At 48.2% G+C, this 13,092-nt stretch overlaps 1 protein-coding gene across 2 annotated transcripts in view; it reads left to right on the top strand.

Annotated features, from left to right (window-relative positions):
- The first annotated feature begins 9,201 nt into the window (after positions 1–9,201).
- The window catches only part of IRAK2 (interleukin 1 receptor associated kinase 2), a 78,488-nt gene continuing 74,597 nt past the window's right edge, over positions 9,202–13,092 (top strand). For both annotated transcript variants that reach the window (XM_038003572.2, XM_038003571.2), the window contains exon 1: positions 9,202–9,363. In XM_038003572.2, the coding sequence (XP_037859500.1) occupies positions 9,270–9,363 (94 nt within the window). In that variant the 5' untranslated portion in view covers positions 9,202–9,269. The remainder of the gene's footprint in view (positions 9,364–13,092) is intronic.

Genomic DNA, 13,092 nt, shown 5'->3' with positions numbered 1-13,092 from the left:
TCTTCACAGGGCAGCAGGAGAGAACGAATGTCAGCAGGGGAAATGGCAGACGCTTATAAAACCGTCAGATCTAATGAAAACTGTCACTATCATGAGAACAGCATGGGGGAAATTACCTCCCATGATTTGATTAAATTACCTCCCACCGGGGCCCTCCCACAACATGTGGGGATTATGGGGATTACAATTCAAGATGAGATTTGGGTGGGGACACAGCCATACCATATCAGGGCTGTTCCAGCAGGTCTGGGTTACCCTGGCCTGGAGCAACTCCAGGCAGTAGGGAGGATTTTGAGAAGGTCTAGTGTGCCTCTGGGGCAGCTGTTTTCCAATACTTGTTTACACTTTGCAGCCTTCAGGACTTCCACCCCCTCTGATATATGCAGAAAGCAGATCCCTCTGGAACAGACTCCAATATTGGAAATAAATGTACATCCATGGGAGATTGCCCAAATTAAGTATGGCACTCCTAAATAAGCCATTAAAAAGGATAGGGGCCAGGGGCTGCGGCTCACGCCTGTAATCTCAGTGCTTTGGGAGGCTGAGTTTAGAGAATCGCTAGAGGACAGGAGTTTGAGACCAGCCTCAGCAATATAGTGAGACCTCCATCTCTACCAAAAAAAAAAAAAAAAAAAAAAAAGGGGGTAAAAAGGATAGGATAGGATAGAGGTTTATTCATCTTTGTAAGAGAGAGAGTAAGAGTAGCCACTTTCCTTTTTTTATTATTTATTTATTTATTTTTTTTTCTTGAGAGAGTATCTCACTCTGTTGCTGAGGCTGGAGTGCAGTGGCATTACCTCGGCTCACTGCAGCCTCCATCTCCTGGGTTCAAGAGATTCTCCTGCCTGAGCCTCCCGAGTAGCTGGGATTACAGGTGCACACCACCATACCTGTCTAATGTTTGTGTTTTTCGTAGAGACAGGGTTTCACCATGTTGGCCAGGCTGGTCTCAAATTCCTGACTTCAAGTGATCTGCTTGCCTTGGCCTCACAAAGTGCTGGGATTGCAGGCATGAGTCACCACACCTGGCTGAAAATTTTATTTTTTCAATTATAATAGAGACAGGGTCTTGCCATGTTGCCCAGGCTGGTCTTAAACACCTGGGCTCAGGCAGTCCTCCCGCCTTGACCTCCCAAAGTGCTGAGATTATAGATAAACATGCACCACCACACCTGGCCTTATGTTTGTTTTTCTTTTTTTTTTTTTCTGAGACGGAGTCTCCCTCTGTCCCCCAGGCTGGAGTGCAGTGGCGCGATCTCGGCTCACTGCAAGCTCCACCTCCTGCGTTCATGCCATTCTCCTGCCTCAGCCTCGAGAGTAGCTGAGACTACAGGCGCCTGCGACCATACCCGACTAATTTTTTGTATTTTTAGTAGAAACGGAGTTTCACCGTGTTAGCCAGGATGGTCTCGATCTCCTGACCTCGTGATCCGCCCATCTCGGCCTCCCAAAGTGCTGGGATTACAGGCATGAGCCACTGCGCCTGGCCATGTTTGTTTTTCTTAATTTTTTTTTTTTGTTTGTTACTGTTTTTTGTGTGTGTTTGTTTGTTTTTGCCTTTTCTTTTTCTTTTCTTTTTCTTTTTTTTTTTTTTGAGACGGAGTCTTGATCTTGTTGCCCAGGCTGGAGTACAATGGCACAATCTCTGCTCACTATAACTTCCACCTCTGGGTTCAAGTGATTCTCCTGCCTCAGCCTCCTGAGTAGCTGGGATTACAGGCATGCACCACCACACCCAGCTAATTTCGTATTTTTAGTAGAGACGGGATTTCTCCATGTTGGTCAGGCTGGTCTTGAACTCCTGACCTCAGGTGATCCACCTGCCTCAGCCTCCCAAAGTGCTGGGATTACAGGTGTGAGCCACTGCACCCAGCCATGTTTAATAGAGGTGGGGTCTCACTATGTTGTCGAGGCTGGACTCCTGGGCTCAGGCAATCCTCTCTGCTTGACCTCCCAAAGTGTTTGGATTACAGGGGTGAGCCATGGTGCCCAGCCCATCACAATTTTAGATGTTCATCTTTGCTCCAGAAAATCTAGTTTTAGGAATTCACCTTAAGAAAGAAAAAACAAGTGTGAATAGATGTACATATATGAAGTTTGCTGCAGTATTATTTAGAATAGTATAATACAGGAAATAAATTTATACTGATAGGAGTTTGGGCACATATAGTATGGTGTTCCTGAATAAGCCATTAAGCCGGGCGCGGTGGCTCAAACCTGTAATCCCAGGACTTTGGGAGGCGGAGGCGGCAGATCACCAGGTCAGGAGATCGAGACCATCCTGGCTAACACGGTGAAACTTCGTCTCTGCTAAAAACACACACACAAAAAAGAAGCCAGGCGTGGTGGCGGGCGCCTGTAGTCCCAGCCACTCGGGAGGCTGAGGCAGGAGAATGGCGTGAATCCGGAAGGTGGAGCTCGCAGTGAGCTGAGATCGCGCCACTGCACTGCAGCCTGGGTGACAGAGCAAGACTCCGTCTCAAAAATAAATAAATAAATAAGCCATTAAAAGAGAAATAGTACTATGCTCATATATTGACATGAAAAGCTATTAATTGAAAAAAATTACAGAAAATTAAAGGTTTAAAAAATTTTTTTTCACCATTGTGTCTGCAAAAAGAAAATATATTTAAAAAATTGTCTGGTCACGGTCGTTCACTCCTGTAATCTCAGCATTTTGGACGGTCGAGGTGGGCAGATCATGAGGTCAGGAGATCAAGACCATCCTGGCCAACATGGTGAAACCCCATCTTTACTAAAAATACAAAATACTAGCCAGGTGTGGTAGCATGCACCTGTAGTCCCAGCTACTTGGGAGGCTGAGGCAGGAGAATTGCTTGAACCCAGGAGGTGGAGGTTGCAGCGAGCCGAGATTGCGCCACTGCACTCGTCTGGTGACAGCGAGACTCTGTCTCAAAAAAAAAAAAAAAAAAAAACCAATAATTTTGTATAGGACTAAAAACATGTAAAAGGAGTATATACTCCAAACAATAATGGTGGTTCCTCAGGGATGAGGTTATGGGAAGGTCTTTGTTTTCTCTTTCTTTCTGTCTTTGACAAATACCACATGCTATCAGAGAAACCAATAAAGATATTTTTGTTAAAAAATAAAAACATAGCCGGGCACGGTGGCTAACGCCTGTAATCCCAGCACTTTGGGAGGCTGAGGTGGGTGATCACCTGAGGTCAGGAGTTTGAGACAAGCCTGACCAACATGGTGAAACCTCATCTCTATTAAAAATACAAAATTAGCTGGGTATGATGGCACATGCCTGTAACCCCAGCTACTTGGGAGGCTGAAGCAGGAGAATCGCTTGAACCCAGGAGGCAGAGGTTGCAGTGAGCTGAAATCACACCACTGCACTCCAGCCTGGGCAACAAGAGCAAAATTCCATCTGAAAAAAAGAAAAAAAAATGTATATGCAAAATGCATAGAGAAGCTTTATTATTATTCTCCTTTCATCAGTCTTCCCTCCTGCTCCAGCTTTTTTTTTTTCTTTTTTTTCCTTTTTTCTATACGGAGTCTTGCTGTGTCCCCCAGTCTGGAGTGCAGTGGTGCGATCTTGGCTCAGTGCAACCTCCACCTCTTGGGTTCAAACGATTCTCCTGCCTCAGCCTTCCAAGTAGCTGAGATTACAGGTGTGTGACATCACACCCAGCTAATTTTTTGGTATTTTTAGTAGAAACAGGTTCCGCCATGTTGGTTGGGCGGGTCTCGAACTCATGACCTCAAGTGATCCACCAACCCCAGCCTCCCAAAGTGCTGTGATTGCAGGTGTGAGCCACTGTACTTGGCCTCTGCCCCAGCTTTCTGATATGACTGGCTCTCAACTCTGCCAGCACATATTATAATTATCTGGGAAGCTTTAAAAAACAGTAGTGCCTGAGCCCCACTCCAGAAGAATTGAATCTGGCTCCCTGGAGGTAGGGCTAGGCATTTATACTTTTTTTTTTTTTTGAAATGGAATCTTGCTTTGCCACCCAGGCTGGAGTGCAGTGGCGCGATCTCCACTCACTGCAAGTTCCGCCGCCTCCCGGGTTCACGCCATTCTCCTGCCTCAGCCTCCCGAGAAGCTGGGACTACAGGCGCCCGCCACCACGCCTGGCTAATTTTTTTGTGTTTTTTGGTAGAGACGGGGTTTCACCGTGTTTACCAGGATGGTCTCGATCTCCTGACCTCGTGATCTGCCCGCCTCGACCTCCCAAAGTGCTGGGATTACAGGCGTGAGCCACTGCACCAGGCCGGCATTTATACTTTTTTTTTGTTGTTTTTTGAGACGGAGTCTCACTCTGTCACCCAGGCTGGAGTGCAGTGGCCGGATCTCAGCTCACTGCAAGCTCCGCCTCCGGGTTCACGCCATTCTCCTGCCTCAGCCTCCCGAGTAGCTGGGACTACAGGCGCCCGCCACCTCGCCCGGCTAGTTTTTTGTATTTTTAGTAGAGACGGGGTTTCACTGGGTTAGCCAGGTTGGTCTCGATCTCCTGACCTCGTGATCCGCCCATCTCGGCCTCCCAAAGTGCTGCGATTACAGGCTTGAGCCACCGCGCCCGGCCCATTTATACTTTTTAAAAGCATCCCAGATGTTTCTAATATGCAGCCAGGGTTGCAAACCACTGACTGTAATTTCAAGGGAGTTAAACTTGAACAGCTCAAAATGACATAAGTGTGTAACTAATTACATTCAGCCCCAATAACTGTTGCTAACTGATCCCGGTGGGTGTTGGTCATGGAAAATAACTAGTTAGAGGAAGAAATTAAGTGCGAGATCAGAGGAAATTTCTTGTGGTGAGGTGGTATAACAGAGCAGAATGGGTCAGACTTGGGTTGCATTCTATTGATGCAGAACAGGCAAGCCCCAAAATTGGGGTTTAGCCTAGGAGGGTTCTTAGCTTCACCCAGAAAGGAATTCAAGGGCCAGCCAGTGGTGTTAAATAGCAACTTTTATTGAAATAGTAGTGTGCAGCAGCAGCAGAGGTACTGCTCCTTGCAGGGTAGGGCTACCCCATAGGCAGGGTGCCCGAGTAGCCGCTCAGAGGCAGTTCTACAGTCACATTTATACACACTTTTAATTATATGCAAATTAAGGGGTGCTTTATGTAGAAAATTCTAGGAAAGGGGCAGTGACTTCTGGGAGTCGCCATGGCAATGGTAAACTGACAAGGTACACTGCTGGCAGTGTCTTATGGGAGGTGCTTCCCACCACACCTGTTTTAGTTAGTCCTCAATTTGGTCCAATGCCCCAGCCATTCCTCTGGAGTCGGGTTCTGCTTCCTACCTCACTGTCACTTGGCCAACGTGGCCCAGTTACAATTGACTTCGGCCTCAGTTTCTTCATCTGTAAAATAGAAGCAATAAACCTACCGTGCAGGGTTGTATGGATCACAGATAATGGATGCTAAATGCCTGCTAGGTCAGTTGGTAGGTGAAGGGCAACCCTTAGTAATAGCAAAGACCTTACTTTGAAGAACTTATTCTAAAGAGTGGTAACCGAGATGTGTCCCTATGATGACCTGCTCAGGCCCAAAATGAAGGAATCGCAGGAAGGGCCTGAGGAGGCAGCAGGGAGAGCAGTAGGGGCTCCTCTGCCTTCCAGAATTGACCAAGACTGAATGTGAAACTTCCGTGGTCTTAAAGCCTCACCCCAGGGAAGAGGCCCTGTGGCACTGAGGGAGGAGCTCTACACACGCACACACACACGCACACACATGCTGCTTGCAGAAGAGAAGGAGAAGCAGGTAGGGGACTTTACAAAAAAGAGAAAAGGAGAAAAAGAAGAGGACCTTTATTCTCTTTTGCCCCCGTGTGCCTGGGATGGAGATGCTTCTCCACCCAGCCTACGGCAAACCATCATTATAGTTCCGAAGTCCACGTTCAGCCACTGCGGAAAACACGGGACTTCCTTGAAAAGCAGGCTTAGAACACTATGTCCCATTTTCAACATCAAAGAGGACATCATAGTAATCCTTTATTGGGCTCAGCGCTTCACAGTTGATCTTGAGCATTTTGGAATCCATTTGGGCTTCATAACAATCCTTCCAAGTGGCTGCAGCAGGAGACCTAGTTTCCAAAAGGGAAAACAGAACTAGCTCAAAGGACTAAGAGCTGGAGAGGGGCTGAACCAGGGCTCCAATCTTGATAGAACTCCAAGGCCAGTGGGTACTTTTTCAAGACCACCAATGACAGCTACCACTTTTTGGGCACATTCTCCGTGCGAGGAAAGTCCTGTAGTAGGTGTTCTATATAGGCTATGTAATTTGATTTATTCCACTCCCCTCACAACTCTAAGCCATAGAAATGAGCAGGCCCACTTTACAGATGCTGGAAACAAGGCTTGACAAATGAAATGAGTTGTCCAGAGTCACAAAGCCTGTTGGTGGCAGAACTGCAACTTGGTCCTAGGACTGCTGACTTTGATTTCAGTTTCCTCCTTTTGCAGCGCTCCTCCATAGCTGATGGCCACAGCTACACAGTGGTACCTACTCTAGTTACTTACCTGTCCTTCGTGACCTCACCTAATCTCTTGGAATCTATTTACTTCTGTGTAAAATGGGGATAATAATATCTATAGTATAGGCTTGTAAGAATGACATAAGATCATTTTTGCAAAGTACATTGTAGATACATTTAAGTGTATCTGTATTTACAATATACTTTAGCCAGCGGTGATGAAGAGCCTGGGGTCAGAATGCTTAGGTTCAAATGATTTTAGCCATGTTATTTAACCTCTCTGTGCCTTAGCTTCCTTGTTTGTAGAATGGGGGTCTACCTACCTACCTCAGAGGGTCATTGTAAGGAGTAAGTAAAGTAACCCAGGTGAAGGCTACACACAGTAAGTGCTCAATAAATACTAGCTACTATATATTATACATATATGTGTGTATATGTATACACACACACACACACACACACACACACACAGAGTAAGTTCTGTTCCTTGTACCCTCTTTGTTTATTTAGAGACAGGGTCTTACTCTCACCCAGGCTGGAGTACAGTGGTGCAATCTTGGCTTACTGCAATCTCCACCTCCTGGGCTCAAGTGATCCTCCTACCTTAGCCTCCCAAGTATCTGGGACTACAGGCACATGCCACCATGCCTGGCTAATTTTTGTAGAGACAGGGTCTTGCTCTATTTCCCAGACTGGTCTCAAACTCCTGGGCTCAAGCGATCTGCCTGCCTCTGCCTCCCAAAGTGCTCGGGTAATAGGCGGGAGCCGCCACACCCAGCCCCTTATACCCTATTTAATAATCCAATTTGTCCTGCAATCCCCTGTACCATACTCTGCTTTTCCCCCAGTAATAGTTATCATCTTCTAAGATAATGCAATTAGCCACCTGCACTCCCTTTTACCACCCTCTACTTTCATTCTATTTTCTTTTTTCCTTTTTTTTTTTTTTTTTTCAGAGAAAGGGTCTCATTCTGTCACTCAAGCTGCAGTACAGTCATAGCTCACTGCAGTCTCAAACTCCTGGGTTCAAGAGATCCTACCCCCTTAGCCTCCTGAGTAGCTGGGACTATAGGTGTGCACTACTATGCTTGGCTCATTTTAAAATTTTTTGTAGAGGCTGGGCGCGGTGGCTCACGCCTGTAATCCCAGCACTTTGGGAGGCCGAGGTGGGTGAATCATGAGGTCAGGAGTTCAAGACCATCCTGGCCAACATGGTGAAACCCTGTCTCTACTAAAAATACAGAAATTAGCTGGGCATGGTGGTGCATGTTTGTAATCCCGGCTACTCGGGAGACTAAGGCATGAGGATTGCTGGAACCAGGACCAGGGAGGCAGAGGTTGCAGTGAGCCGAGATTGCATCACTGCACTCCAGCCTGGGCTACAGAGCAAAACTCCCTCTCAAAAAAAAATTTTTTTTGGGTAGAGATAGGATCTTGCTATGCTGCCCAGGCTTCTACTTTCATTCTCCAACATAGTTTATCTGCCTATTTTTTTTTTTTTTTGTTTTTTGAGACAGAGTCTTGCTCTATTGCCCAGGCTGGAGTGCAGTGGCCTGATCTCGGCTCACTGGTTCACCCCTTTCTCCTGCCTCAGCCTCTTGAGTATCTGGAACTACAGGCGGCCACCACAATGCCTGGCTAAAACGCCCGGCTAATTTTTTTGTATTTTTAATAGAGATGGGGTTTCACCATGTTAGCCAGGATGGTCTTGATCTCCTGACCTCGTGATCCGCCCGCCTCGGCCTCCCAAAGTGCTGGGATTACAAGGATGAGTCACCGCGCCTGGCCTTGTCTGCCTATTTTTATTGCTTATTGTCTGTCTCCCTCCAGGACAAGGATTTTGTCCTTCTCTTCAGAGGTATTCCCAGCACCTACAACAGTGCCTGGCTCATAGTAGCTGCACAATACATATTAGCTACTACAGTAAAGTCTACCTGACTACCCTATTTAATAGAATATTCCCCACACTCAATCTGAATCCTGATTCTCTTTAACCAACGTTTTTGCCTTTTTTTTGCAATAGTACTTATTGCCGTTTAATACACTCTGTAACTTATTGCTTTGTAAGTCTCAAGAAAGCAAGGGTTTTTGTATGTCTCCTCTCCCCTCCCCTTCCCTCCCCTCCCTTCCCCTCCCTTCCCCTTCCCTCTCTCCTCTCTTTTCGTGAGAGGGAGTCTCGCTCTGTCGCCTGGGCTGGAGTGCAGTGGCCGGATCTCAGCTCACTGCAAGCTCCACCTCGTGGGTTTATGCCATTCTCCTGCCTCAGCCTCCCGAGTAGCTGGGACTACAGGCGCCCGCCACCTCGCCCGGCTAGTTTTTTGTATTTTTAGTAGAGACGGGGTTTCACCGTGTTAGCCAGGATGGTCTCGATCTCCTGACCTTGTGATCCACCTGTCTCGGCCTCCCAAAATGCTGGGATTACAGGCGTGAGCTACCGCGCCCGGCCCTAGGCTTTCTTATTCAGGTATTACCAACACCTAGGGCAGTGCCTGGCATACAGTAGGTAATTAATGGAGTATTTGATGAGCGCATGAGACATGGTGTAGTGTCCATGGAAGTGGAGTCAGAAGGCCGCCTGCCGCTGCGGCAGAATTCCCGTGTGGCCTTCTCCCCCGGGGCCTCAGTTTCCCCTCACAGTTCCGATCCTCTGGCCGGCGCTGGGGTGGAGCCGGCGGGGCCGTCGTGCCGCCCGTGGCCGCTGGGGACGCTGGTGCCCTCCCGTCCCGCCCACTTCCCGGCCGGTCCGCCCCCAGCTAGAGAAGCCCCAGCCCGCGGTGTCCGATCCAGTCGCCACGCGCCGGAGCCGACCCCGTAGCGCGCCATGGCCTGGTACATCTACCAGCTGCCCTCCTGGGTGCTGGACGACCTGTGCCGCAACATGGACACGCTCAGCGAGTGGGACTGGATGGAGTTCGGTAAGTACGGCCCGGGGAGGGGAGGGGGCCAGGGCGACTGGTGCCCCCAGCGATCCCGCCGGCCCCCAAGCTCCCTCGGGCACCCGGGTTAAGCGGGTCCCGATCCGAGGGCGTGCGAGCTGAGCCTCCTGGACTGGGCCCGCCGCGGACCTTGGTCCGTCACCTGAAGGTGCCGGGTGGTCTCTGAGGACGTCTATCGGGAGCTCTGTCGCCGAGCGGGGGCCGCCGCCACTGCGCTCTGAGTCCAGAGAACGGTGGGTGCGGGGGCCCTCCTGTCACCGCTGCTGGCTCCGTGACGGCCCCGGGTGGACATCCAGCCCACAACGGCGTGCGAAATGCGAGCCTCGACCGCGTCCTGCAGACAGCGCGGGCAAGTGCGCGGGGGCTTGGCGACTGAGCTACAGAGGGTCTCTCAGGGACCACGGTGCTGTCACTCCTTGGTGTGTGTGTGTGTGTGTCTGTGTGTGTGTTTAGTTTTAGTGTATATTAGAAGGATCTATTACTTAACATATATATATATGTATTGAAAAGGAGTTTCGCTGTTGTTGCACAGGCTGGAGTGCAATGGCACGATCTCTGGCTCACTGCAACGTCCGCCTCTCGAGTTCAAGCGATTCTCCTTCCTTAGCCTCCGGAGTAGCTGAGATTACAGGCGCTCGCCACCACCCCAATTAATTTTTTGTATTTTTAGTAGAGATGGGGTTTCACCATGTTGGCCAAGCTGGTCTGGAACTCTTGATCTCAGGTAATCCACCTGCTTCTGCCTCCCAAAGTGCTGGGATTACAGACGTGAGCCACTGCGCCCAGCGTAATTATCATATTTGTGATTAAATGTACATTACCATTGTAGTTTTAAAATCAAATATTTACTTTTAGTATACATTTTTGGATCACAGTATTTATGACTATAAACCTGTTTTGAGATCAGATGTGTCCTAATAGGTTCAGTGTGTATAATGGGGCCTAAGCACAGGCACTTACTTTCACTCTATCACAAGGTGCACAGTTGTCGAAAATTCCGTGGGAAGGCACTCAGACAACCTCCATATTTTGTGTGTGTTGGTGCCTGATGGATGACTGGCCGAGGGCCATGGCCTCTGCTGGGGGTTGCTTGCCTGTTGTCTCTGCTTTCCAAGTGGAGATCTGCATTCCAGACTCTTGCTGTATGACTTTGGGTCCGTTTCTTAACCTCTCTGAGCCTCAGCTTCTGAATCTGTATGTAAACTAGAGATGATAATTATAGCTTCTTCATAAAGTTGTGAGGAATGAAAATATTGTATAAGAGAACCAACACCTAAGTGTTAAATATTCTTATAAGTCATAAGTTGTAATCTTTCTTTTTATTTTTTGAGACAGTCTCATTTTCTGGCCCAGGCTGGAATGCAGTGGCTTGATCTCAGCTCACTGCAGCTTCTGCCTCCTGGGTTCAAGTGATTCTCCTGCCTCAGCCTCCCGAGTAGCTGGGATTACAGGCAGCTGCCACCACACCCAGCTAATTTTTATGTTTTTAGTAGAGATGGGGTTTCACCATGTTGACCAGGCTGGTCTTGAACTCCTGACCTCAGGTAATTCGCCCGCCTTGGCCTCCCAAAGTGCTGGGATTACAGGTGTGAGCCACTGCGCCTGGTCCTGGCTTCATTACTTTGAATATCTCCTGGGCAGTGGACAAACTTTGCATGGGACTCCCTCTCATTTTTTCCACATTGGCCCAGCCCTCAGTTACAAATGTCAGAACAACTTCTGTTTCTAGGAAATTCAATTAGAAGGCACACCTATGAGTTAAAAAAAAAAAAAAAAAAAAAAAAAAAGGCTTTATTGAGATATTCACATACCATACCATACATCTGTTTAAAGAGTACAATTTAGTGGCATTTAGTATATTCCCAGGGCTGTGTATCCATCTTCACAATCAATCTTAGAACATTTTAATCACCCCAAGAAGAAACTGTACCCCTTAACTGCCAATCCCCTCCTTCCATTTTCCCAAGTTTTAGCCATTGTCTATTCTGGACATCTCATATAAATGGAACCATAATATATAGTACTCTGTGACTGACTTGTTTCAGCTAGCATAAGGTTCATCCATGTTGTAGCATGCATCAGTACTTAGTTTCTTCTTATTATAGGATAATGTTCCATGGGATGGGTATACTACATTTTATTCATTTATCAATTGTTGGGCATTGGGTTCCTTTCACTTTTGGGCCATTATGAATAGTGCTGCTGTGAACACTCACGTACAAGGTTTTGTGCAGTGGTGCAAACGTAGCTCACCGCAGCCTCAGCCTCCTGGGCTCAAGCGATCCTCCTGTCTCCTGACTAGCTGGGACTAGAGGTGTGCACCGCCGTGCCCAGCTAACTTTTGTATTTTTTTGTAGAGACGGGTTTCACCATGCTACCCAGGCTGATCCTGAACTCTGGAGCTCAAGCCATCTGCCCATCTCAGTTTCCCAAACTGCTGGGATTATAGGTGTGAGCCACCGCGCCTGGCTTTATGTTTAACTATTTGAGGAGCTACCAGATGTTTTCTAAAGTGGCTGAACCACCAGTGTATGCAGATGACCATTTCTCCATATCCTTGTCAACATGTGTTATTTTTTTCTTCTTTTCTTTTTCCTTTTTGAGATGGAGTCTCGCTCTGTTGCCCAGGCTGGAGTGCTGTGGCATGATCTTGGCTCACTGCAACCTTAGCCTCCTGGGTTCAAGTGATTCTCGTTCCTCAGCCTCCCAAGCAGCTGGGATTACAGGCGTGAGCCACCATGCCTGACTAATTTTTGTATCTTTAGTAGAGATGGGGTTTCACCATGTTGGCCAGGCCAGTCTTGAACTCCTAATCTCAGGTGATCTTCCCGCCTCGGCCTCCCAAAGTGTTGGGATTACAGGCGTGAACCACTGCGCCTGGCTGGTGAAGTGGCATCTTACTGTGGTTTGATTTGCATTTCCCTAATGACTAATGCTGTGGAGCATCTTTTCCTGTGCTTATAGGCCATTTGCACATCTTGTTTGGAGAATACCTCTGCGAGGCTTCCCACTGGGGTGGATATGATCTGAATGCCTCGCCAGGCCTGTCTGCTCTGACACATCTGCCCAGTGCTGGCCTCTCTGACCTCATCTTCCACACCCACTGTCACTCCCCTGCTCCAGCCACACTGATCTCCCTGGGCCAGACACAGGGTCTTCGCAGGTGCTGTTCCCTCCGCCTGGGACGTTCTTCCCCCTGTGTTACCTGGGGCTAGATTTCTAGTCTGTAGTTTCCTCCTGCTGCAGTTACAGATGACTACAAAGTTGGTGGCCTATAACACCTCAAGTTTATTATCAGCATTCTGGAGGTCAGAAGTCCTAACTCAGGGCTGCTCTAGGGGTTTCCTTGCCTTGACCGGCTTCCTGAGGCCTGCAGCATCCTGTGGCTTGTGGCCCCTTCCTCCATCGTCAAAGCCACTGGTGTATATCATCACATCTGTCTCTGTGACCTCTGCTTCTACCGTCACCTCTTCTCTGAATCTGACATTCTGGCCTCCCCCTTACAGGAACCCTGGTAATTACCTTGGCCAGACCCAGATAATCCAGGATAATCTCATCTCAGAATCCTTAATTTAATCGAATCTGTAAAGTCCTTTTTGTTACGTAAGATACCATATTCACAGGTCTCGGGGCTTAGGATGTGGATGCTTTCCAAGGGTATTATTCTGTCTGTCATAGTCCTTCAGGTAAGCTCCCCTGGCACCTTCT

This window comes from Chlorocebus sabaeus, chromosome 22, assembly GCF_047675955.1.
Source record: "Chlorocebus sabaeus isolate Y175 chromosome 22, mChlSab1.0.hap1, whole genome shotgun sequence".
NCBI lineage: Eukaryota > Metazoa > Chordata > Mammalia > Primates > Cercopithecidae > Chlorocebus > Chlorocebus sabaeus.
Note: the sequence above shows the minus strand (reverse complement) of the source record. Positions and strands in the feature narration are given on the sequence as shown.